Source organism: Rhincodon typus, chromosome 5, assembly GCF_021869965.1.
Source record: "Rhincodon typus isolate 14 chromosome 5, sRhiTyp1.1, whole genome shotgun sequence".
Classification (NCBI taxonomy): Eukaryota; Metazoa; Chordata; class Chondrichthyes; order Orectolobiformes; family Rhincodontidae; genus Rhincodon; species Rhincodon typus.
Window position 1 is genome coordinate 11,635,629 of NC_063336.1, and position 27,213 is coordinate 11,662,841.

The 27,213-nt window shown below is 48.7% G+C and overlaps 1 protein-coding gene across 4 annotated transcripts in view; it reads right to left on the reverse strand.

Moving 5' to 3' along the window:
• Positions 1 to 255: 255 nt before the first annotated feature.
• Positions 256 to 27,213, reverse strand: part of mocs1 (molybdenum cofactor synthesis 1) — a 50,375-nt gene continuing 23,417 nt past the window's right edge. For 3 of the 4 annotated variants that reach the window (XM_048596873.1, XM_048596874.1, XM_048596875.1), the window contains 8 exons: positions 24,443 to 24,607; positions 16,970 to 17,031; positions 13,619 to 13,730; positions 10,743 to 10,855; positions 7,811 to 7,921; positions 6,484 to 6,604; positions 5,244 to 5,291; positions 256 to 2,505 (listed from right to left, as the gene is read on the reverse strand). In XM_048596873.1, coding sequence (XP_048452830.1) covers positions 1,763 to 2,505; positions 5,244 to 5,291; positions 6,484 to 6,604; positions 7,811 to 7,921; positions 10,743 to 10,855; positions 13,619 to 13,730; positions 16,970 to 17,031; positions 24,443 to 24,607 — 1,475 coding nt within the window. In that variant the 3' untranslated portion in view covers positions 256 to 1,762. Of the gene's footprint in view, positions 2,506 to 5,228; positions 5,292 to 6,483; positions 6,605 to 7,810; positions 7,922 to 10,742; positions 10,856 to 13,618; positions 13,731 to 16,969; positions 17,032 to 24,442; positions 24,608 to 27,213 lie in introns of all 4 variants that reach the window. The other variant, XM_048596876.1, reaches the window with a different exon arrangement.

The window sequence follows — 27,213 nt, forward strand, 5'->3', positions numbered from 1 at the left end:
AACCTCTAGAGCCTTCTTTGGTAAAGAATTCCACAGATTTGCTACCCACTTGCGAGCAATATTCCACTCGGATTTCACTCCAATGGGATGGAATTTCCACGTACATGTTGTGAGGATCCTTCCCACAGATTTTCAGGATAACTGCGATGGAGAATTAGTGCCGAACAGCAACCTGCTGAATCCTTGCATTCTCTTTGGAGGGAGTTTATGCAACATACTTCTATTCACTGAAACAAATTACATCGGACACAATAGGAAAGGCAACAGAACCATAGCATTTAATACAGACATTGCAAGGGACACATGCATTACCGCGCCCATGGCTTTGTTAAACGGTGGGAACCGGCTCAGTGAAGGCGGAACTTGTGACTTAGAAAGACCCAAGAGGCTGAACTCTTATAGGGGGCAGCAATCACCATGGAAACAGCACACACCACTGGGAGCAACAGGAAGAATTTGAGGAGCTAAAAAGCTGGGACTAATCCATTCAGTTGCTCCAAATACGACCCCGCTCCTGTCCTTACTCTCCTCTCAACTATTAATGGATGATGTATACATCTCAAGGTGCTTCAAATCTCTACCTCCTTACTATGACCAATCAAAATTCCCCGTGCAAATTCCACCCAGCACCTTTCCACTATACCTCCTGACTTTTTGTCGTGACCAGCTCCTCCTCTACCCTTCCACCATCCAAAACTTCTGACTCGTGCAGTTCCTTGTGGCTTGTGGAGCACTTCTAAATGCCAACATGGCATGCGAGCCACCAAATGAGGTGCTGCATCTGCACCCCCTCACGCCCTTCCCTCGGGGGGGGGTGGGCAGTTTCTCCCGCCCCAGTCCTCTAATGCCACCCTCCTCCACTGCCACCTCACCCACCCTCCAGCCCACGTTCCTGCTGTCTCTCATTTGGACTCTTGGAGAAGCATTCCCTGGGATTATAACAGTGGAGATGCTCCGAGGAAGTAGCTCAGCAGCCGTGAAGGACTCTAGAATATCTCAAGGCCAGGAAGGGTATTGCCCAAGATGTTTCTAATCCGAGCACTCGTCTCCTCCTCTCCCTTTTGAAAAAGAAATGCCTGTAAAGATCCCATCTGTTTGAATTTAGTTCCCATCACCTCTTCCCACTTGGCTATACTGTTTTCCTGTTCAAAAAGGCCTCAGGATGGGTGCATCATGTGCATTTATAACAAGTGCTATAATTGTTCTCGGTGCCTTTGGAGGAAGGTGCAAGATATAGAATGCTTCATCTCCAAGTGCGATAACACCTTGATTTAGCACCCCCGCCCCACTCCCTAACCTTTAATGGGCTTTGCGTGTCAACCATCGGAAAAAAAACACGTGATTTACTGGGGTGTGTGGTTAAAAGACGAAGGAAATAGCGCAGTTGATCTGGCAAACAGGGAGGAACAAAACAAAAAGTAGTTTGGTCACATGTAAGAGTGCTTCTGGTCAAAACAAAAATACGGGGAAAAAAAAATGCCACAGGATCGTAGGTTGCTGGAGAAGGTGGCTTCCCGCGTCCCCCTGACCTTGGATTTCTCTCCCGCCTGCCCCTGTCACATGAGGCAGAAGGAAAAACGTCAACAAGGCCAAGGTGGAGTACAAACAAAAAAAAGGTAAAAAGGGCGCAGGGCTTTATATTCGGACGATGAATGAAGAGAGAGTCGGGGGGCTTTGCAATGTTAATTCCATGACTTGGCTGGAGGGGGAAGGGGTTTCGGAAATGGGGTGGGTTCCGGTGCGGTGACAAATGAGCCGCTGCTCAGTCAGCTCGGTGGAAGTCCCCGCGCCTCCCACCCGTCTTGCTCAGCAGCTTAACCTCCTCGATGACAATGTCGTGAGTGACGGACTTGCACATGTCATAGATGGTCAGTGCCGCCACGCTGGCCGCCACCAGGGCCTCCATCTCCACGCCCGTCTTGCCGCGGGTGCCGCAGGTCGCCGTGACAACCGCCGCCCACCGGGCCTCGTCCAGCTCCAACCGCACGTCGGCCCAGTGCAACCCAATCGGGTGGCACAGCGGGATGAGCTGGGCCGTCAGCTTGGCGCCGCCGATACCCGCCAAGCGAGCGGCCGCCAGGGCGTCCCCCTTGCGCAGCCGCTCGGCCCGCAGCAGCCGGAAGGCCTGCTCACCCAGTCGCACCACAGCCCGGGCCTGGGCCGTGCGCTGCGTGTCTGGCTTGCCCCCTATGTCCACCATGACCGCCGCCCCCTGGGCGTCAACATGAGTCAGGCTCCCGGCCTCCTGCCCCGTTCCGCCCTGCTGGCCGCCGTCCCACTCGGATCCGCTCTTGCCGGGTCTACGGAGGGCAGCGCGGTACGTTCTGAGGGCAGGCCGGCCCTCGGTGGGCCCCACTCCACTCCTAAAGGTTAACAGGCCTCCCTCCCCGCTCAACACATCGTTCCAGAATGTTCTTCCCACCCCGACGGGCGCCGAGCCCCTCCGACTTGGTAGGGCTGAGTTGGTGATGTTGTAAGCTGCACCAGGAGGAGCACGATCTTCGCCTGCAACCAGTAAAACAAAACCGAGGTGAGAAAGGGAAGGTCGGAAAAACATCCCTGTCAGGCAACTCGAGAAGGAGCACGGAATTCAGCCCTTCTAGCCTGTTCTACCACTCAAGAGGACCGCTGCTGATCTTCTATCTCAACGCTACATTCCTGCTATTTCCCTCGATGCCTTTTAACATCTAAAAGTGCAACTCTTCCTTGAATAGGTTCATGGCTCGGCTTCCTGAGGTACGGGATTCCCCACCCTCTGAGTGAGGAAAAGTTTCCTCATCTCCGCCCTGAATGCCCCCCCCCAGTTCTAGGCTCCTGAGCCAGGCAAAACATCTTTCCTGAGTCTAAGTCCACCCAGCCCCATTAAGAGTTCTATACGTTTCGACCAGATCCACCCACCATCCTTCTAAACTCTAGCTAATACAGAACCGATGTCTCCTAATGGGACAGTCCATCACCAGCATCAGCACAGTGAACCTCCTCTGCACTCCCTCTACTGATGATCAATCCTTTGTTGGGCAGGGAGAGCTTGGTACAGGCACCCTCGACCTTTAAAAAAGTGCCAAAGGAGCCTGTAGGTGAGGCTCCCCCTCTGGCGGCAGACCTGACTGTGCGGCACTCCCACAGCAAGGCTTCTGCCAAAAAGTTTGGTACCAGCTCAGAGGCGGGTTAGCTACCACCTGAGCTGACAAATATGGGCGGCCACATGAGACGCAGAGAATAGCAGCAGAAGACGAGGAGAACAGGAAAGCGGCAGGATCTTTAGCGTGGGCATGGGACGCACGGTGCGGACAGTGCAGGGTGCAGAGAGTGGTGGCATGCGCTGTGGGCAGCGGTAGTGGAGGCAGATACTTTAGAGACTTTTAAGTGACTCTTGGATAGACACATGGAGGATAGTAAAATGTAGGGTATGCAGGGTTAGTTTGATAATAGGTTGGCACAACATCGTAGGCCGAAGGGCCTGTACTGCACTGTACTGTTCTATGTTCTATGAAAAGAAAGCTGGGCTCATTTCAAAGTGGCTAGCACGGATGCCAAATAGGCTAAATGGCCATAGGATTAGGCAGCACTTGAAGCAGTTGCGTGCCTGGGTAGAGAGCGGTCACAGATTCATAAACCTACAGGTTTCCTGCAGCTCCGAACGGGTTGTGAGGGTCGTGTGGGGAGTCAGGAGCTGGATGCAGAGTTTAAAAAGGCACACAAGCTACTTCTGCTGAAGCCATTTATTCACTCTCTTCCTTAATCCCCACAGAAACTTTAAAAACAAAATTTACATTAAAAAAAAAAAAATCACTAGCCAAGCCAGCATGCCACAAAATAATAAATAAAAACATTAGGCCAGATACTGCTGAGCTTGGAACAGACCGCCCACCTGGGGATTAGGCATATGGACAAATTTCTGTTGTATCCCAAAATTATTTCCTGCCTCAGAGAAGGGGGGAGAAAGAAAAAAGGCAGAAAATTCCCAGGTTCCAGGCCAAGCTTCACCTGCTGAGAAGCATTGCAAGAAGAGCCAAGTTCTAGCATTTATGCTCTTGATGGGACACAACGCAGAGTTTTCCCCCAAATTACACTGAGCCCCCTTTCACAGGTGTCACACACTGCTTGGATCTGCCTTCGCTGGAGATGGAAGGTCGGGAGGGCCATCAGTAACGCACCTTGGCACAGCTAACTGCGCTCAAAGCACGGTATTAAATACGTTGTCAAAAACCGAAAGAGCTGCGGATTCTGCAAACCAGAAATATTGCTGGAAAAGCTGGCAGCATCCGTGGGGAGAAATCAGAGTTAACGTTTCGGGATGTTTCTCAGAACGGAAGGCTGACTGGACCTGAAAACGTTACGTCTGATTTCTCTCCGCAGACCTTTTCCAGCAATTTCTGCCGTTATGAATTAAATTGTTATTGGTTTGGAGACTAATTTTATCATTGTACCTGGGTTTTCGTTCACGAGGCATCGATAACTTACATTTACATCGCGCTTTTGTCCGACAATGAAGTGTTTTACAAATGCAACGTGCTGGCTGTAACATGGTCAGCCGATTAGCACACAGCAAGCTCCCATAGAAGGTAACGTGATAAGAAACAGGACCAGGACTAGGCAATTTGCCCCTCGAACCTACTCCCCCATTTAGCTCAATCCTGGCTGATCTCATCTTGGCCTCAATTGTGACTTCCTGTCCGTTCTCCATAACCCTTCAACCCATTACTAATTAAAAATCTGTCTATCGTCTCCTTTAAATTTATCCAGTGTCCACCGCACTGTGGGCTACTGAATTCCACAGGTTCACTAACCTTTGAGAGACGCAATTTCTCCTCATTTGTTTTAAACCTTGCACCCATTACCCTAACCCGAACCAAAACGTCAGCTTTCCTGCTGCTCTGATGCTGCCTGGCCTGCTGTGTTCCTCCAGCTCCACTCTGTGTTATCCCTAAAACCACGGCTTGTTCTGAACAGCCTCACATCAGGAACTACATCTACTTTGTCGATTCCCTTTGGCATCGTACATACCTCAACTAGATCGCCTCTCATCATTCTAAACTCTAACGTCTAAGCCAAGCAGCCATCGGAAGTGAGCCCCGTTCAGGTTTGGTTTTGAGGTCCACCTGAACGGGGAAGCTTGCGAAAATCCCCCCAGGCAAACAGCGGTTAGAGGTGAAGGAGTTAAGATGAGACAGGAAGAGGAAGACGGGGTGTTTAATCCGCGTGTTTAAAAAGTCAATCATACGTACTGCTCCATCACCCACCAATCAGAATCATGGGTCTGTTCTTCATCTGCGATATGTTAAACATCCCTGGAAAGGAACCACCTTGTTAAAAACGTGAAACAGCCCGACAACCAGGAATTATTTTTGAAAATTTATCATCCTGATCGCCTGCTCAATGACCAAGCGGAAAGCCTGATCCTCTTGCTTAACACTCAAACAGCACAGGACAGGGAGACCATTCAGTCCTTCCTACCCATGTCAGCTCTTTGTAGAACTAGTCACACTCCATAGCCCATTCCTTGATCCTACACAATGTCAGGGACTCTGGGCTGAGAATTCAACATTCAGATCTGCACCTGTGAAACGACAGATCTGTCAAATGTCTCTTTTCAAATAACGGATCCTCGGTTGCCCTTAATCTCATGCCTGTGGCTTGAAAGGCTGGGGTGTGGGGGGGGGTAGCTAGTTGTTCCCTCGCAGTTAAGTGCCTGTGCCAGGTCTTTGACAGAGCCCTGGAATTAGGCCTAAGTGTCTGTACTCACAGTCCCGCATCCAACCTTCAAATATTTATCCACATTCCCTGAGGAAGTTATGTAAGGAAGAATATGATTGCACTGGGAGGGGTTGCAGAAGAGATTCGCCAGTGACGGAGAATTCCAGCTCTGATGAGAAGCTGGATAGGCTCGGATTGTTTTCTTTAGAACAGAGAAGGTTGATTGGCGTGTGTAAGATTATGAGGGACATGGACAGGATGGGTAGGAAACAGCTGGACCCCTTAAGTGAAGGGTCAATTTACAAGGAGGCATCGTTTTAAAGGCGAAAGGCAAGAGGTTTAGTGGGGATTTGGGAAAAACCATCTTCACCCAGAGGGTGGGGGATTTCTGGAATGCACTGTCTGGGAAGTCAGCTGAGGAGGGAAATCTCACAACCTTTAATATGCACTTGAAATCCCAGAGCATTCATGGTTTACGGGCCTTTGCTGGAAAGCGGGCCCAGCGAGGACTGGTCAGCACAGATTCAAACGGGCTGAAGGGCCTCTTCTGTGTTGCACAACTCTGTGTTTTATTGTCAACTGGAATCACTCTTTCAGCTTTAATGATAATAGCAACTTGCTCCATTCAAACACAAGAGACTAATTTCCTCTGCTGGTTGCGTCTTGCAAATAGCTTCAAAATCTGCATCAGCGCATTATTGATCCTGCGGCCACCGAAAATTTAATTTTGAACCCCACTTTTAAAACTCCCCTCCCTGAACAAGAAACAATGTCGCGTAAACTTACCGGCATGTTGCTTCTTCTTCCTGCCCACGGCGGCTCCGATAATCTCCAGGATTTCTAAGTCTGTGGCTCCGGATCTCAGGACATCCCTCAGAGATACTTCGGTGTTCCCAAAGAGGCACACCTATACATTAAAGACAGAGCTGGCAGCTGAACGGCAGACAGAACAAATCCGGGCCCTTTCTTTGGAGATTCAGGGCGGAGGAGACACAGGGCAGCACGGTGGCTCAGGGGTTAGCACTGCTGCCACACGGCACCAAGGGCCCGGGTTCGATTCCAGCCTCGGGCGACTGTGCAAACTCCACACAGACATTCTCTCAGTTTTGCTCGGATTTTCTCCCACATTCCAAAGATGTGCGGGTTAGGTGGATTGGCCGTGCTAAATTGCCCACAATGTCCAGGGATGTGCAGGTTAGGTGCGTTAACCCTGCATTTCCCATGGCTACAGAGACAGAGTGAGTCTGGGTGGGATGCTCTTTGAAGGGTGGGCATAGACTTGTTGGGCCGAATGGCCTGCTTCCGCGCTGTAGGGATTCTATGATCTCATACTCTTACTCTCCTCAATTTTCCCAATATTTTAGCTTTTTAATTCAGATTCTGGTGGGAACTAATCGCGGCTGATCATCCAACAGTGTACCTTGTCCCCTCTTTCTCCTCATACCCATTGATCCCCTTCACAACAGATTCCTTTTGAGAAGAAAGTGGATGAAGTTCTTTTGGCAAAAGTGTGGGATCAACGGATATGAGGGGAGGAAGTGGTTAGGGTATTGAGCTTGATGTACAATTATGATCAGAATGAATGGCTCAAGGGGTCGAACGGCCTACTCCCACGTTTCCAAGAAAGACAGGGAGAAGGTGGACACAGTACGTGAGGGCTGATGGATATTGGGTGGGGTAATATAGTCAGAGAGTCAAAATGGTCAGACCCACATAAAAGGAATCCCTAGCAGTGAAGAGATGCAACACCAGGCAGGATGTGGAGGAAGAAGGCAGACAAGGCTTGGGAAAATAACAGGAGCTTTGGCTCACCGACTACAGACTGAAGACTGAAGATAGAGTTGGCTAACATGCCAATGGTGGCCAACACTAATCCCAGCACCAGTCACAATAGAACATGACCTCTCACCTATTGACAGTCTGGATGTCTTACTATCCAACATGGCTGCTCCCCGCTGTCTGTTGGCGTGCGGTCACGTTCTGTGACTGTGGATTTTCATGATCAGAATGGGGGTGGGGTGGGGTGGACATTTGACACAGGCACCAAGGATGAGGAAACTGGTAAGGCCCATCGAATGCAACTGCCCCTCCCACCTCCAGCCCCCGCCTTTACCTTCAGATTGCCATCGGCTGTGAGCCTCAGTCGATTGCAAGAGCCGCAGAAATGTTCAGACATGGAAGTGATAAATCCAATCCGGCCCTGGAAGTCAGGAACCTTGTAGGCCTAAAAGGAAGAGAAGGCCTGCAGGTGAATTCTTAACGTTCACAAGTGTCCATAAGCCTTCCCCTACTGTCAGATACTGGCTACTGTCTTGTTTTCGAGCCTCACACTTGGATTGCTGGCTCACTCTTGGATCAGAAAGGAAGAAGCGACGTATTTAGTGGATCAATAAAATATGGAGGGGAGGCTTGAGGCTTGCTCTGTGGGCCTCTGAAACGCACAAACCAAGAGCTGCCCAGTGTCGCACCCACAGGTGCTTCCTGGGTTCAGCCACAGGAATTTATCTTAGGCTTTTCATCCCAAGGAAAGTCTTCAGTTCAGTGCTGGATAGTGGGGGGGAGGGGGAAGAAGTCTTTTACAGACTAGGCCCGGGTGAGTAACAGTGCAAGCTGCTCCACACACGAGGCAGTCGGACTCAGGAATAAGGGAGTGAAGGCACACTGGCTAAACTTGCAGGTTGGCAGAGAAATATGTGGGGAAGGTGACTCAACAAGGATGTAAGCCGGCATCGAGAGGTTAGAGGAGTGAGCGAACAAAAATCTGGCACATTGTGTATAAAATGGAGAAAATGTGGAAGCTGTTCATTTTTATGTACAAAAGCAGAGTATTATTTTGACAGAGAATGATTGCAGAATTCCAAGCTCCTAGGAGTGAGTCACAAAACTTTAGTGTGCAGGTACAGGAATCCTATTTATTACAAGAGGAATTGAACGTAAAATTAAGCATGTTCAGCTTCAACGACAAGGGCATCGTGAGACTACATTTTGCTCCTTACTGAAGGAGGGATGGAAATGCATTTAAGACAGATCACTGGAAGGTTTTTTTAAATTCAATCTTGGGGCATGGCTGGCCAGCATTTCTTGCCCATCCCTAGTTGCCCTGGAGAAAGTGGTGGTGAGCTGCCTTCTTGAACTGCTACAGTCCTCCTACTTGCTGTGGGCTGACCCACAGTGCCCCCACGGAGGGAACTCCAGGTTTGTTGGAATATAGAATAACAGGAAGACCTTGAGGATTCTGAGGACTTTGTCCCCCCTTGTGGGGGGACTAGAGGGCATCACCTCAGAATCGGGGGTTGCACATTTAACATATTTAGAGAATTTCTTCTCGGCCAGTACAGAATCTGTGGAATTCTTTATCGCAGAGAGCTGTTGAGATTGGGTCATTAAGTATGTTCAAGGTCGAAACAAATACGCTTTAGTTTTTGAGAGCATCAAGGGTCAAGGTGAAAAGGCAGGGAAAGCTGATTTTGGGGATGATCAAATCATCCGTCGTTGAGGGGCAGACCAAACCTGATGAACTGAACGGCCTACTTCCGCTTCTATGTCTTACGGCCCTGCACAGTCAGGGGGTACCGAATCAAGACCTCTGTGAGGAAGAAACGTGTGTTGTTGGGCTTTTTCTACCTCAGGTGCTGAGTTTCACTCTTTGGCTGGAAGTAACTGGGTGCACTGACCTACACACCAACACCTTTCACTGGCAGGCATCTCTAAAACCAATGGGAAAGAGAAGAAAAGCACTGCATTTGCGTAGCAACCCCAACGTCTCAGAACGCACTCTGGCACACGCGCATATTTTGTAATTGGGTTACGCAGGTAGACTCAAGGAATTAAAACTATTCCCAATGGAGCAGGCGGAGAGGAGATTGGGTAGAGGTTTGCGAAAGCTCGTGAGGTCTACACGGAATAGGCAGTGGGAAATTATTCCCGTTGCTGGAAGGAGCAGGAAGCAGAAGGCATATGGTGGCAGAGGGAAACGCAAGAGGTGGTTATGGTCTGGAATGCATTGCCTCAGAATGTGGTGCAGCCAGGGGCAACCATGCGATTTCAAAAGAGAATTAGATTATCTGAACAGAGACAAGAACTTCCAGAGCTATGGAAAGACGACAAAAGGAGCTGTAGTGGATGAACTGCCAATTCCGAAGTGTGACGCAGACAGGAATGACCTCTTTCTGACCTGCAACCACTCCATTTCTTCATTACTCTATTTATGAACATGTAGACATTATTGGAGGAAGGACATTCTTATTGTGGATGGAGTGCAATGAAGGCTTTGCTACACTGATTCCTGGGAACTTCACAGAAACCAACAAAACTCTAACAGGACTAGACAGGACAAACACAGGAAGGATGTTTCCAATGACTGGGGAGTCCAGAACCAGGGGTCACAGTCGAAGGGTATATTTCGGACTTAGATGAGACATTTCTTTACCCAGACAGTGGTGAGCCTCTGGAATTCGCTGTCACACAAAGTGGTCGAGGTCAAAACATTGAATGTTTTCAAGAAGGAATTAGATAAAATTCCTGGGGGTGAAAGGGTGTGGGGAGAAAGCAAGAACAGGGGATAAGCTGGAAGATAAGCCACAATTGTACAGAATGGCGTAGCAGTCTCGAAGGGCTGCTCCTATTTTCTAGGTTTCAATTTGTGATTTAGGAAATATGCAGCAAATCTGCGCACTGCAAGCTCTTACAGACGGCAAATGTGACAATCAGGTTATCTTTTTAATAGCTGGTTAAATAAGGACCAGGCCATTGAGGCGAACTTACCTGCGCCTCATTGAATTGAGGTCGTGGGAGCTGGGCCATCCAGAGAGACTTTGGTGTCTCACCCAATAGTTTAGATCCTCTGATACCGCAGCACTGCGCTTGAGAGGCAAAGTAGATTCTTGAACTAGAGTACCTGGGGTGGGTCTTGAACCCGCCACCTTTGTACTCAGAGGTCTCCACTGTGGCAAGATGCAATCGTTTCTGTTTCTCCCCCTAGAGTTCCAAATGATTGGAGACCTTGCTTCCTGCCTGCCTGCATCACCTGAAAATTGCAGAATTACCTTTGCTGTGTCACAGGCTCCTGAAGGCAACTTCTCCAGTTCAGGCCACCTCTGCCTAATGGTGCCCAGCATCTCCTGGTAGCTCACCAGCTTCTTAAAGTTCCACTTGTTACCTGGAGCCACAGAGAGAACAGGAATGTAAGGCAGTGGTCAGCTTGATTCTGGCCATTGTATCGTCCTGGGTCGGCTTTTCCTGGCTCCGTCTCCATCCCCCAGCTCAAATCCCCTCCCGATAACTCGGTTCCCTGCACGTTTCCAACACATTCTCCATCCTGCCGATTTCTCCTCACTTCCTGTATTTGGCTGCCCATTGTAACCAATTTTAGACTATCCCGCTCCCTCTCCAGAAGGAGGTATTGGGTATTTGGTCATATCAGCTGCTCCCCCCCATCTATCACCACTGCATACCCCCTCAACTTTCTTTGGAATATTCCATTCTCATACCAATTCATAAAATCAGGAGCGGAGGAGGCCATTCAGCCCATTGGCAACGTGCCAACTCTTTCACAGTGCTTCCAAATTCATTCCGCTCCCCTGTATATCCTCAAAATTTGTGTCAATATTTCCCTCACAGCCATTTATTCAAGGAACTTTTGAAATAGTATGACAAATTATATCCTAGTTAGCTGTGACAAAAGGAAACGTTTCTCCTCCCTTGCCCTCGACCCATCCACGGCTAATGACACTATCCTCCTCTCTCACGTCTCCACAGTTGTCCAGCTCAGTAGGGCTGCTCTCATCTCAGTCCACCCTTGGACCATCTAAACACTACCTCCAGTGGGTCCTCTTCCAGCTCCTGTACGGTTACCTCAGGTGTCTTCCACATTTGCCTCTTCCAGCTCCAGTTCTCAAAGACATTCTGCCCCTCAGTGCCACCAATCAAGGGCACAGCAACGTTTTTGAGCGTACATTGATGACACTGAGCTCCATCTCACCGCTACCTCTTCTCCACACCTCACCTGCGGCTGTGCATGTTTCTTTCAAAACAGCTTTCTTTTCTTACTCATTCGTTCATTCATTGGGCATTATTATCCGTCCCTAGTTGCCCTTGAGAAGGTGGTGGTGAGCTGCCTTCTCGAACCTCTACAGTCCACGTGCTGTAGGTAGACTGCTGAGGGAGAGAATTCCAGGATTTTGACCCAGTGACAGTGGAGGAACGCTGATATATTTCCAAGTCAGGATGGTGAGTGGCTTGGAAGGGGAACTTGCAAGTGGTGGTGTTCCCATATGTCTGCTGCCCTTGTCCTTCTAGATGGAAGTGGTCGTGGATTTAGGAAGGTGCTCGCTGAGGATCTTTGGTGAATTTCTGCAGTGCATCTTGTAGATAGTACACACTGCTGCTACTGAGCGTCGGTGGTAGAGGGAGTGGATGTGGTGCCAATCATTGAGGCTGCTTTGTCCTGGATGGTGTTGAGCTTCTTCAGTGTTTTTGGGGCTGCACTCATCCGGGCAAGTGAGGAATATGGAGATGAATTACATGCTGCAGGATGCCATACATCTGGGATGCTCTTGATGCCACAGCATTTTATGACTAGTCCAGTGTTATCCCACAATATTGAGCGGGGGTTTCAGTGATGGTGACGCCATTGAATGTCAAGGGGTGGTGGTTAGATTCTCTGGCACGTGGATGGCACAAACGTTAAACACTTGTCAGCCCACGATCTGGACACTATCCAGGCCTTCTTGCATCGAAACATGACAGCTTCAGTACTGAACATCAGCACTTCTGACCTTATGATGGAGGAAAGGTCACTGATGAAGCAGATGATGATGATGGGCCTAAGACACGACCCTGAGGAACTCCTGTAGAGATATCCTGGAGCTGAGATGGCCGACCTCCAACAACCGTGATCATCTTCCTATGTGTCAGGTATGACTCCAACCACCGGAGCGTTTGCCCCGATACCCATTGATTCCAGTTTTGCTAGGGCTCCCTGATGCCACACTCAGTCAAATGCAGCCTTGACGTCAAGGGCTGTCACTCTCACCTCACGCCTGGAATTCAGCTCTTTTATCCATATGTGAACCAAGGCTGTAATGAGGTCAGGAGCTGAGTGGCCCTGACGGAACCCAAACTGGGCGTTACTGAGCACTCGCTGCTTGATAGTTCTGTTGATGACACCTTCCATCACGTTACTGATGATCGAGAGTAGGCTGATGGGGCGGTAATTGGCTGGATTGGATTTGTCCTGCCTTTTTTTGTGTACAGGACATACTTGGGCAATTTTCCACATTGTCGGGTAGATACCAGTATTGTAACTGTACTGGAACAGCTTGGCTAGGGGAGCGGCAAGTTCTGGAGCAGAAGTCTTCACTACTATTGCTGGAAATGTCGTCAGGACCTGTAGCCTTTGCAGTATCCAGTCTCTCCAACTGTTTCTTGATATCCCGTGGAGTGAATCGAGTTGGTTGAGGACTGGCAAGCTCAGCAAAGAGTAGCATTCAAATCTAGGTGACAATGTACAATGGTGGGACAGCCCGACACTTGGTGTAAAAGTAACCTCCACATGTTGGAAGTGGGAGGGGCAGGGAAACAGTCTCCTTGGTCTCCCTGGCTTGTCCATGCTCCTTGCATGGAAGCAGAACTTGAGGAATGGTTGGTGGGTAGAGGGGGTAAGGAGGCACTAATGGACCTATGAAACAGAAGAAAGCCCATTCCAACCTCTTTTTGGAGACATGAGCCATTAAGACTAGTGCTTCACGAGAGATAATGGGAGGAACACATCCTCTTGTGAACCTCAGTAGACACCAGATGATGATACTTACCCAGAAACACAGCGCCACGCCCCATACTGCAGGGCAGTCCAATCGAGATGTGGAGCCCTGACCCCATCCTCACAGTAAGGACTAACATGCGATCTGATGCTAACACTCACCATCAAATGGCATGTACTCAATAAACCGCACATCCAAAGGCTTCTTCTCTGTCAGCTTCACAAAGTCCAAGAGCTCATCCTCATTCAAGCCCCTCATGACGACACAGTTCACCTAAATCAAAGGTTCAAAAGGAGGGGTCAGTTGTTGCTGTTGGCATGTTGGGGAGGTGGGGGTAGGAGGGGTCGTAAGTCAGCTGGTGGACTATCATATTTACACTGTTGGTCAGATGATGTGGTAGACGGATGCCCAGGTCTGCCCTCCTACATGATGAAAGAACCTTGGAAAATTCTAAGGTGACTGAGATATTCTGTCACGTTGTGGATCAACACCAACGTCACAGAACACAGATTATCAGGTCACTACCTCACTTGCTGTGCATAATTTATTGCAACATCTCCAACATGTCCACACAGTGCCCACACTTCACTGGTTGCAAGGCATTCCGGGATGCCCAGAGTTCACGAATGCAAGTTTTTAAAAGGCTTGTTTACGTAAGATCACAGCACACCTTGGAACTCTCCCTTCAGTCGGGTCCTGATTACGTACTGAACCACAAATCAGGAGCAGGATTAGGCCATTCGGCTCTTCAAGCCAGCTCCATCATTCAATAATCAAATCAGCCATGACCCGCTTGTAGCCTTGAATTCACATTCCCGCCCACTCATCATAACCCCTCACCCTCTCACTCACTGAACAAGAATCTATTTTCTTCTGCCTTAAAAAGTTTCATAAGCTTCACTTCCATCACAGTTTCAGCAGCCTTCTGAAGACACTACTCTCTGAGAACAAACGTTACCTCATCTTGGGGTTTAAATGGGTGAACACTGATTTTAAAGAAGTGACCATTAGCTCTAGATTCTCCCCTAAAAAAGTAGCATCCTCTCCGCATGCATTGTCAAGATCCCTCAGAATCTTATCTATTTCAATCAAGTCAGCTCTCCCTCTTCTAAACTCCAGTGGATACAAGCCTGCCCTGTTCAACTTTTCCTCAAAGTCACAACCAACAACCACCCCATTCCAGGGATTAAGTCTGATAAACCTTCTCTGAACTGCCACCAACAGATTTGCACCTTGCCTTAAATAAGGTGACCAGAGCTGAACAGAGTACTCCAGACGCAGTCTCACCAATGCCCTGCATAATTGAAGAATAACCTTCCTACTCACGTATTCCATGCCCCTCACAATAAGCAATAGCATTCTACGAGCTTTCCTGATTACTTGCTGTAGCTGCATTCCTGTGATTCATGTACCTGGACACCCAGATCCCTCTGCATCTCAGAACCCTGCAATCTCTCATGCCTTTTCGATAAATATGCTTCTTTTCACATTCTTTCTGCCAAAACTGACAATTCTGCACTTTCCCACATTAAACTCCATTTCCCGCATCTTTGTCCACACGTTTAGCCCATGTCTTTTTGTAGTCTCTTTATGGCCTCTTCAGCCAGCAGGTTTGTTTACCGTATCTTATGATCCTTCATCAGGTCACTGATGTTGAATTCCAAGACCAACCTCTGTGGCAGACCACACGTTACACCTTGCATTCTCCCTGCTTCCATTAGCTACACTGGCGAAGGAAAGGACTCTACTTCCCAATCTCGCCCCTCACCCGAGGTGTGGAGACCCTCGGGTTAAACCACCGCCAGTCATCTCTTGCTGGTGAGAGAGCAGCCCTACGGTCTGGTAGGATGATGGCGACTTACCCCCTAAACAACGAGCTTTTACTTTCTGCAATAATCTTCAAGGTGATACTTTATCAAATCCCTTCTGAAAATGTAAGGACAGCACATACCCCTTTATCCACAATCCTCTCCTCAATGAACTCCAACAGTTTGGGCAAATAGTGTTCTTTCACCAAACCATGTTGACTTTGCCCGACAATCGTGAACTTATCCAAGTGACCTGTCACAGCCTCTTTAAAAACAGCGTCTAACATTTTAAACTAACTGGCCTCTTAGTTTCCTGTGTTCCACCTCTCTCCATAGTTAGGAAGGATTTTGCATTCTCCACCTTCCGATCTAAATGGGGCCGTCCCAGAAACAAAGCAGTTTCGGAAAAATGAAAACCGACGCATTCACTATCTCACTCGCCACTTCTTTAAAGACCTTTCAAAAGACACCCATCAGAACGAGGGTACTTTGCAGCCCACAGCTCCAACAATTCACTCAATTCACTCTGGTGTGATGCTCTCCATTTCTACCTTCCCTTCCATTTCCCGATTTCTCACTCCCTCTGGAATATTACCGTACGCTGTGTAGTATAAACTAATACAAACTATCTGTGCAATTCATCTACTATTCCCTTATATTCAACGATTAATTCTCCTGAGTCTCTTTCTCATTTTGTTAATACTGGTCCCCTAAATATTTATTGAAACTTTTACTGTTTTTTTTCTGGCTAGCTTTCTCTGATGCTCCGATTTGTCCTACTTTATTACATTTTTCGGTGATCTTTCAATTTATTTTAATAATCTGTCCAACCTTCTGACTGCGACCTATCTTAACACAATTTTTTTTTTGCTTGAAGTTTGATACTATCGTCAACATTCAATAGTTAGGGTCCCCAATTTCACAAAATGTGATAACAAGCTGAAGGGAAACCAGCTTGCCCCCTAACATAACCCCTGGCCCCAAATGAATCCAGCACTAGGTCGAAAGTGCTATAGAAACATCCAAGTCAATCGGAAGAGCTAAAACCAAGCTGGTCTCAAGCTATTTTGTGTTGGCAGCTCAGAAACGTCCACCAAACTGGTGCCCGAGGATCTGGGCCAAATCTGGAGGGCAGAAAAAAAAATCTAACCAGGCCTGACGTGGTTACATAAACCATTCACGCTAATGTCCTGATCACTCAGCACCGGGGAAGTGCGTTTGCTGGAGGTAAGATTTGGGGCCTGGTTAAACTGGAGGGGGCAATTCATTACGACTCAAAAGCCCAAGGTGAAAGATCAAAAGAGGATGCCAATCATCCAGGAAGCCGCATACTAACAAGGCATAAACATTAACCATGTTGATGCCACTGACACCACTAACAATAAGTGATCAGTTACCTCGACTCTGATCCATGCATTCTGTTAAAGAAAGCATAGGAGCATGTCGAAGATATGTATAAACTGCATCAATAAACTTAAAAACGAATGCCACAAGGGAGATGGTGGTGTCCAATTCGGCCTCACACCAGGAAGGTAAACACGGGAACAACCTGCTCAGAAATCCATGCACCTAGATTAGTGTTGGCTCACTGATGATATACATCCTACTGACTGAAGAGGCAAAACACTGAAATTCCCAGTGCACGAACCCTAAAAAGCCGATGAGAGGACGACGACGGATCGGAGAACAGTAGAAATGACTTGCCTTAACAGGATTATAGCCTGCGTCGAGAGCTTTGTTTATACCCTCCATCACTTTGTGAAAACCTGGGTCGACAGAAAGAAAAAAAAGAGATGTCACTTTCTGGAGAAGGGTCCAGACCCGAAACCCCAGCCTTCCTGCTCCTCTGATGCTGCTCAGCCTGCTGCGTTCATCCAGCTCTAGACCTTGTGATCTCAGGTTCTCCAGCGTTGGCAGTTCCTACTTTCTCTCTTGATGTCACAAACGCCGCAGCTTTAAGGCGCATCAAACAGGGATGAGATATTTGCAGGGTACTGTGGTCTGAACCGCGAGGTCACAGCTACCAGGCCGCGAGCAATCAACAGAAGCTTGATCCACAAACGGGTTTCTCGAGATGTGGAGTCTGGTGGCACAGCAGCTATAACACTGCACTGGCAGTGCGGGGGGGGGTCCGACAACGATTCCGAGACAACAGGTCAAATCCAAAGGTAACCGGGGAGTTTAAACTCGGGCAATTAAATAAATCGGGGATGGAAATCAGAGACCAAACTGCCCAGTGAAACATGCCGTCCTTACACGTGACTCCGGACTCACGACGGTGCTGACTCCCAATTCCAGCTCCCTAGCACTGTCACCATCAAGGGGTAATTGGCTTACGCCCATACAAGGATCAGAAATGAGAGGGCGTGGATTTAAAGAGATGTGCAAACGAAGATGTAAGCAAAAAAAAAAAACTCTGACACAGCAAATGGTTTAAGGCCTGGAGGAGTACGCTGTCTGGAAATGTGCTGGGGGCAGGTTCGATTAAGGTATTGCGAAGGGCACTGGGCGCTCATTTGGATAGGAATGGGGTATGCTGGGATATGGGGGAAAAGGCAGGAGACGTGCACGAGGTCACAGAGATGGTGCAGGCACAATGTGCGTAAGGACTTCCTCCTGTACTCTAACAACTCTGCTATCAACATAAAGAGAATGAAAGATCTCTCAATTCATAAATACAAGGAAGCAAGGGCATGTGGGCTTGCTGAGGGATTAGAGTTGAAAGTCAGAGGTGAAGCGGGGAGGCCAAAGGCTGTGGCTATGTGATGTTGCAGGGCTGGGGTTGGTGGGGGGACAGATGGGCGGTGGGGGGGTGGTGGGCGGGGGGGCGGTGGTGTAATGATCTGGTTTCAGCGACAGAGGAGCCACAATCAGGCCAGAGGGTGATGGAGCTTTGTCCGATGGGACATAGTGAACGGCTGACCAGCTCAGTCCCTCAACAGCAAGATAGGTTGCGCTGCAAGGAGTGGGCTTCCTTACCCATCCCCGACGTTGGGACACCAGAGTTACACTGAAAACGCAGGCCATTCAGCCCTTCGAGCCTGCTCTGCCTTTCCATACAATTACGGCCATTTGCCTGACTCTGTTCCCGCTTTCACCCCAAGGGCGCCCTTTTAGCCCCTTGCACTGTACCCGGGGCTCCTTCTGGAAAACATTTGACGTTTTGGCGTCAACCCATCTCAGAGAGCTGCCATAGCCTGTGGGTGAAGGAATTTGGTTTGTGACTGGGTTGAGGGCTTGGGTGATCAGTCTGGAAGCAGTTGTGGAAGGAACTGCTGGAGAGACAGAGAGCAGTGCCCTGTAGGCGAGGGGGGAGGGGGCAGGCAACCCCGAGAACCACTTTTTGGAGGGTGGAGGTTGATGGGAACTCCCTCGTTTCGTCTCTGAAGTACAGCCATAGGACTGCATACTCCTGCCTAACAGCACAGCACCTCACGTAAAATAAACTGCACTCAGAACATCTGCCTGGGTTATGCCCTCAGGTCACTGGAACCAACTGAATGCAGAGTAAAATCAACTGGCAAATAGAACTAGATTAATTTGGGATAGTTGGTCAGCATGGGCGAGTTGGACCGAAGGGTCTGTTTCTGTGCTGCATGACTCTATGCCTGACCATTTCTCTCTGAGGGTTGTGGGACAGTGGAACACTGCCTCCCAGTGGGCAGCGGAGGAAGGGTCACGCCAGCAGAACCAGCTCATCAGTGAGACACTGGACCGTGCCCCATATAAAGTGCATCACCAAGCTTCCGCCTCCTGCAGTGTGCCCACTGACACCCCGAGCCACCGCGCTGGCACAGCCAGAGGGAACGGTCACCCTGTGACATGGCACAGTTCGCCAGCCTCAAACACAGAGGCCGAGGAGAGAGGAGAAAGAGGAGCCTCGCTTCCCGAAAGTGCATTCTGCTGGCCAACAGCATCATGAGCTCCTGGTTATTCACTGACAATGTTGACGGGACCCCTGTTCAAAAACAAATGCCTAACAAAAGGCGGAGATCAACAGATTCGCACTGGGAAGGGAAACCAAACGTTAATCGGGGATGGATGGTACGATGGAATTTGGAATACAAAACAACTCAGCCATGATCTTACTAAATGGCGGAGCACCCTCCCAGGGGCTGACTCCTGCTCCTAACCTGTCTGCTTTCTTATTCATTTTGTGGGATGCGGGCACTGCAGCCTGAGCCAACATTAGATACCCATCACTAGATGCCCTTGAGAAGGTGTAGGTGGGCTGCCTTCTTCGTGTTGCTGTTGGTAAAATCCACAATGATGTGACGAAGGGAACTCCAGGACTTTTACCCAGCGACAGTGAAGGAATGGTGATAGATTTCCAAGTCAGGATGGTGAGCGGCTTGGAGGGGAACTTGGAGGTGGTGGTGTTCCCATGTATCTGCTGCCCTTGTCCTGGAAGATGGAAGTGGCCGTGGGTTTGGAAGGTGCTGTCTGAGGGTCTTCGGTGAATTTCTGCAGTGCATCTTGTCAACGATGATGCTGAGCGTCGGTGGCGGAGGGGGTGGATGTGGCACCAATTAAGCGGCTGCTTTGTCCCTGGATGGTGTAGACCTTGAGTGTTGTTGAAGCTGCATTCATCCAGGCCAGTGGGGAGTATTCCATCACACTCCTGACTTGTGCCTTGTAGATGGTGGACAGGCTTTGGGGAGTCAGGAGATGAGTTACTCACCGCAGTATTCCCAGCTTCTGGCCTGCTCTTGTAGCCACCGTGTTTATGTGGGGAGTCCAGTTGACTCTGGTCAATGATAACCCCCAGGAGGTTGATAGTGGGGGATTCAGTGATGGTCACACCATTGAATGTCAAGGGGTGGTGGTTAGATTGTCTCTTATTGGTCAGAGCCTGGCATTCGTGTAGCGCGAATGTTACTCGCAACTTGCTCAAGCCTGTATATTATCCAGATTTTGTTGCATTTGAACATGGACTGCTTCACTCTCTGAGGAGTCGTGATTGGTGCTGAACATTGCACAATCATCGGCAAACATCCCCATTTCTGACCTTATGATGGAGGGATGGTTATTCATGAAGCAGCTGAAGATGGTTGAGCCTAGGACACTACCCTGAGGGACTCCTGCAGAGATGTCCTGGAGCTGAGATGACCGACCTCCAACAACCACAGTCACCTCCATATCTGCCTGGTATGACTCCAACTGGTGGACGATATCCCAGCCCCATTGCCAACCGATTCCAGTTTTGCTAAGGCTCCTAGATGCCTCACTCAGTCGAATGCAGCCTTGATGTCAAGGGCTGTCACTCTCACCTCACCTCTGGAATTCAGCTCTTTTGTCCATGTATGAACCAAGGCTGTAATGAGGTCAGGAGCTGAGTGGCCCTGGCAGAACCCAAACTGGGCGTCACTGAGCAGGTTATTGCTGAGCAGATGCTGCTTGATAGCACTGTTACTGACACCTTCCATCACTTTACTGATGATTGCGAATAGACTGATGGGGCGGTAATTGGCCGGATTGGATTTGTCCTCCTTTTCATGTACAGGACATACTTGGGCAATTTTCCGCATTGTTGGGTAGTTACCAGTGTAGTAACTGTACTGGAACAGCTTGGCTAGGGGAGCGGCAAGTTCTGGAGCACAAGTCTTCAGTACTATTGCTGGAATGTCGTCAGGGCCCGTAGCCTTTGCAGTATCCAGTGTCTCCGACTGTTTCTTAATATCATGTGGAGTGAATCAAATTGGCTGAAGACTGGTATCTGTAATGCTGGGGACCACTGGAGGAGGCCGAGATTGATCATTCACTCGGCATTTAGGGGCATAGAGTTGTACAGCATGGAAACAGAAACTTTGGTCCAACTCATCCATGCCGACCAGATATCCTAAACTGATCTCGTCCCATTTGCCAGCATTTGGCCCATATCCCTCTAAACCTTTCCTATTCATATACCCATCCAGATGCCTTTTAAATGTTGTAATTGTACCAGCCTCTACCACTTCCTCTGGCGGCTCATTCTACACAGACACCACCTTCTGCGTGAAAAAATTGTCCCCCAGGCTCCTTTTTAATCTTTCCCCTCTCACCTTAAACCTATGCCCTCTAGTTTTGGACTCCTCTACCGTGGGAAAAAGATTTTGGTTATTCACCCTATCCATGCCCCTTATGATTGTATTATCCCCTTTAAGGTCACCTCTCAGCCTCTGACACCCCAAGGAAAATAGCCCCAGCCTATTCAGCCTCTCCCTATAGCTCAAACCCTCCAACCCTGGCAACATCCTTGTAAATCTTTTTTACACCCTTTCAAGTTTAACAACATCTTTCCTATAGCAGGGAGACTGAATTGCACACAGTGTTCTAAAAGTAGTCTCATGAATGTCCTGTATTGCCGCAGAATAATGTCCCAACACCTACAGTCATTGCACTGACCAATGAAGGCAAGTATACCAAACGCCTTCTTCTCTATCCTGCAACTCCATTTTCAGGGAACAGTGCAACTAGGTCTGTTTGTTCGCCAACACTCCCTGAGGCCCTACTTTGAGTGTTCGGAGATTGTGAAACTTGCTACATAAACCCAATGTCCCGTTCTATCTTTGTTTTTGCTGACTTGTGGGATGTGGGCGTTGCTGCCCTTGAGAAGCTGTGGCGAGCTGCCTTCTTGAACCACGACAGTCCATGTGCTGTGGGTATACCCAAAATGCCACGGGGGAAGAAATTCCTCCTTTCTAACAGCAAACCATGGTGCATTATCCTTCCCCTTTCTCCTTCTGCAGCCTCTGACATAGTCAAGGACAATATCCTCCTCACACAACTCTTAGTTGTGCAGATTTATACAACTGCTCTCATTTGGTTCGTTCTTGTTTATCTCATTGTCGCTAGGGCATTTGAAAAACCACTTGCCTTCCCAGCGCTGCACTGTTAACCAAGGTTTAATCCGTAGTCCCCACATAATGAGGAATTTAACAGAATTGAAGAGTGACAAATCACTGGGATCTGAGGTTTCCATCCGAGGGTGTCAAAGCAAGTTGGGGAGCAGATTGTAGACATCCTGTCTGTCTATAAACTTTCAGAGCTCCCGAGATACAATCCAGAGTCATTCCTTTGGATTGGAAACTTACACTCGTCACTCCATCTCCCATTAACATGAACTTGCTGGTCAATAATGGAGCTCGAGGAGGGACTGTAAGACAAGATTAGTTAGGGAAGGGTGTTTTATATGGAATAATGGATTCTCTGCAGTTAGGTATAGAACGTAATCTAATCAACTGCATCAGACAGTTTATCTGTAGAGGAATGGGTATTTGGAAGTTGTTAAAAGGCTGGAATCTAAATCGAGAAATAGTGGATTGTAGAACAACATAACTGGTAATGATTACATAGCTGCAATGTAAATTTAGGGTCTTGCGTGATCTCTGTATATAGGATAATGGATAGCTGGGAATAGTAAAAAGCTGAAATCTAATTTAAGGTTTCAGATATCAAAAATCACAAAAGTAAGGCTCAAGTAGCCTTGGGTATTAGATTATAGCAGAGGTTGTTGTTGATATTTTTCTAAATATAGAAAATTATGCATTAGCCATTTCTCATCTTTCTTAAGTGCTCATCATTAAATTGACAATCCAATAGCAGTTTCCTCATTTGTTTTCATACATCCAACCTTCACTATAATCATGACGTGTTACAAAAAAACTGCATTAACACCCGAGTAAACCCATTCTCCATTCTGGCTGAAAACCGTTGTGAACGCATCAATCTCACGTTCGTGAATCAATGTGCTTTCCCCAAAAGGCAAAAGAGGGGGTTTAGTTATTGAAGACGGTGGAGTAGAGGCTGGAACGAGGGTTTAGAGGCACATACAGGTTTTATAAACACATCAGACTGTCATTGCCGGGTTTGCAGCACCACAGCGTGGCAATGGCTTGTAACTGCAGCATAATCACTTGTAAGTGACGGACTGAGAGAAGGAGAATGTGGCATCATCACATGACTAATCGCCTAGCATCTTTGAACGCAAGCTTAGGCACAGGGGCTTATAAAGCGTGGGGTCACACTTGTTTAATTCCCATCCACTGCAACAAGGCTCCGTCCAGATTATTTGCTTCCAAATTGGAGGGTCAATCGTTGGCCAGAGCAAAACGCTGTACTGCGAGATCTTTCCCTCGTCCCAGCGAGGGGCAAAGAGGGATTAAAGGACACACTGTAAAAGACAGAAACTCCGACAGCGCAGAGCCCCCTGCACTGGAGGGGCAGCCTGATCGGTGCGCTCGAGGGCTGGGCTAGGATTAGAACCCACGACCTTTGTTGATAGTATAAGGCAGCAGTGGAGGTTAGATAGACCTTAGGGTTTAGGGTAAAAGTTCGGCACAACATCGTGGGCCGAAGGGCCTGTACTGTTCTATGTTCTCTGACCATCTAATTCAAAAACGTGCTTCCCACTCGGCCCATGCTTGACATCAGTTGCGAAGGAACAGTGATCACTCAAGCTCAGGGGCCTGTCTCTGTCAGGTTACACCTATACTAACCTGCCACACTTCCAGCTCAATCAACATTCCATGATCTCACCTCCACCTCCCCCACCACAGCCCCCCTCCACCCGCCTCTTCCCGTTTCCCCTCCTTCCTAGAGAGTTAAGTTTGACACACCTCAATAGACTGTGACTGATCTAATCCTCAACTCCACTTTCCTGCCTTTTTCCCCCATAACCCTCCACTTCCTGACCAATCAAGTGTCTTCACAGATGCTGCCAGACCTGCTGAGCTTTTCCAGTAACTTCTGTTCTTTTTTTGTTCCTGATTTACAGCATCCGCAGTTCTTTGGGTTTTTATCTCTGCACCTCGGCCTTGAATACACTTGACCCAGCCTCAACGGCCCTCTGCGAAGAATTCTACTGATTCACACACCCTCAAAAGAAATTCCTCCTTGTCTTTGTCTTAAATGTGCGAACCCCACCCCAGCTTATTCTGAGACTATGCCGTCCGGTCCTAGAATCTCCCACAGGGAAAAACCTTTCCACACCCGCTCTGCTAAGTCCCGTAAGTGTCCCGTTCACTTCAATACTTCGTTCTCTCCTCTTAAGGCAGTCCCTCTGTACCTGGGGTTAGCCCAGTGAACCATCTCTAGGAGAGCTTGGGGTGGGGGGGTCAAAGAACGTTGGGGATTTGGGTGGGAGGAACAGATGGAGCGATGGGGAAGAGAGAGCCACGCCACGGACCTGAGCCCTACCTCTCCTTCGGGCGATGAACTCAAACTTGGCGGGAACCAGCGTGTCCAGGCTGATGTTGATCAGATCGAGACCAGCGTCCTTCAGGTTCGGCAGCTGCCGGGCCAAGCTGATCCCGTTGGTCGTGACTGCAATGGTCTTCAGATTGTCCAGCTCCCGCAGTTGGGCTGTTTTGCAACCGAGAGGAAAATAAAAAGGAGGTAAAATGTAGGGGGGAGGTCAGAACAGATGGCAAACGCTCAAGTTTAAACCCTACCTCTTCAAAATTAACCAATTGCAAAATTAATGCCTGCTGCACAGAGACATATTTTTCTCTTTATTTGTTAATGGGATGAGTTGCTGGCTAGACAGCATTTATTGCCCATCCCTAATTGCCCAGAGGGCAGTTCAGAGTCAACCACATTGCTGTGGGTCTGGAGTCACATGTAGGCCAGACCAGGTAAGGATGGCAGTTTCTTTCCCTAAAGGACATTAGTGAACCAGATGGGTTTTTCCCTGACAACTGACAATGGATTCATGGTCATCATTAGATTCTTAATTCCAGATGTTTTTATTGACTTTGAATTCCACCATCTGCCGTGGTGGGATTTGAACCCGGGTCCCTGGAGTATTATCTGGGTCTCTGGATTAACAGTCCAGTGATAATACCACTAGGCCATTGCCTGCCCCCCCCCACCACAGCAACAAAACCAAAAAGCCTCAGGAGCATCACAACCAAAACCTGTCCTTGGTGTAGGCTTTGAGGAAGACTTTAACAAGGGTAGGGGTGGAGTTAGATTTGATGGAGCGGTTTGGATAGAGGGAACAGGGAAAACTGCACCTGTGCCAAGAAGGATTGAGCACCGAGGGCACTGTTAAGGGAATTCAGAGAAGTAGCAATGGTGACACGAGGAGAAGCAGCAAGTAGAGAGGATCTGGAAAGTACCGGCGAGCGGTGGAGAGAGAGTCAATTGAGGCTCGAGAGAGGGGTTTGGATGATAACCTTAAAAGGAAGCAAGTGCAGGTTTACAGGAGCGCAGTGGCACGAGATGAACTGCTCATTCAGAGACAGAGAGCATAAATACGATGGGCAGAGTAGATAACGTTTGAGCTCTATGCCTCGGAAATTGGAGGAAGCACTGAATACAGAGGTGTGCAGGAGGCAGGGGAATCAAAGGCTCTTGGGGAGGGGGAGTGGAGGGGAATGGGAATGTGGAATTGGGAACACAAACACATTGGTTTGATCTCACTGAATGGAGTATCAGTCTCTGAGGGGCTGAATGGCCTACTCCTGCTCCTATTTTTTTTAATAATCTTACGTCTGTGTGGCCTTCTGTGCTCTCACTGTTCTGCGGAGCCAGAGGTATTTAGCGAGGGTTTTCCAGATCTTAGGGCCCATGCAGCGCAGACAAGCTGCCAATGGTGGAGTGACGGATATTACACAAGAACATAAGGAACACGAGCAGGAGGCGGCCATCTGGCCTGTCCAGCCTGTTCCACCATTCAATTAGATCATGGCTGATTTTTTCATGGACTCAGCTCCACTTTGGGTGGCCCAGTGGTTAGCACTGCTGCCTCACAGCGCCGGGGACGCAGGTTCGATTCCACCCTCGGGCGACTGTCTGTGTGGAGTTTGCACATTCTCCGTGGGTTTCCTCCGGGTGCTCCGGTTTCCTCCCACAGTCCAAAGATGTGCAGGCTAGGTGGATTGGCCATGCTAAGTTGCCCGTAGTGTTCGGGGATGTGTAGATTAGGTTAGGTGGGTTAGACATGGGAAATACAGAGATAGGGGAATGGCTCTGGGGGGGGGAATGCTCTTCGGAGGGTCAGTGTGGACTTGTTGGGCCAAATGGCCTGTTTCCATGCTGTAGGGATTCTATGATTCTTACCCGCCTACTCACCATAACCCTTAATTCCTTTAATGTTTGAAAACTTACCTTTGTCTTAAAAACATTCAACGAGGAAGCCTCAACTGCTTCACTGGGCAGGGAATCCACAGATTCACAACCCTCTGGGTGAGGAGGTTCCTCCTCAACTCAGTCCTAAAGCTGCTCCCCCCTTATTCTGAGGCTTTGCCCCCTAGTTCTAGTTTCACCTACCAGTGGAAACAACTTCCCTGCTTCTATCTTATCTATTCCCTTCATAATTTTATATGTTTCTATAAGATTCCCCCGCATTCTTCTAAATTCCAGTGAGTGTAGTCCCTGTCTACTCAATCTCTCCTCATAAGCCAACCATCTCAACTCTGGAATCAACCTAATGAACCTCCTCTGCACCCCCCTCCAGTGCCAGTACATCCTTTCTCAAGTAAGGAGACCAACAGTTAGGATTAGTCTACGTGTTAAACTAGGGGGATTGCATAGATTCTTCAACGCGAGAGGGTGTCAGGGTTATGATGCGATCTAGTGTGTTATGTAGCCTGTTACTATAGAGTTAGGGAGGAGGTTCTTACAGCCAGATGGCCCTTCACGATTGAGGTTCAAAGGTGCCCCAAGGAAAGCTGTCCACTGATAAAGCTGCAGTGATGTCTGAAGATAAATGCAGAACTTGAGGAACACACCAGGTCAGGCAGCATCAGAGAAGCAGCGAAGTTGACGTTTCGGGTCGGGACCCTTTATCAGAACCCTCTGAAGGCGAATCTCCTGCTTCTCTGACGCTGCTTGGCCTGCTGCATTCCTCCAGCTCCTCACGGTGTTATCTCTGACTCCAGCATCTGCAGTTCTTCCTATCTCTCAAGATAAATGGCCTGGTCCTTTAAGATGAGGTGCAAGGATCAGTCACCTGCTCGTCGGTG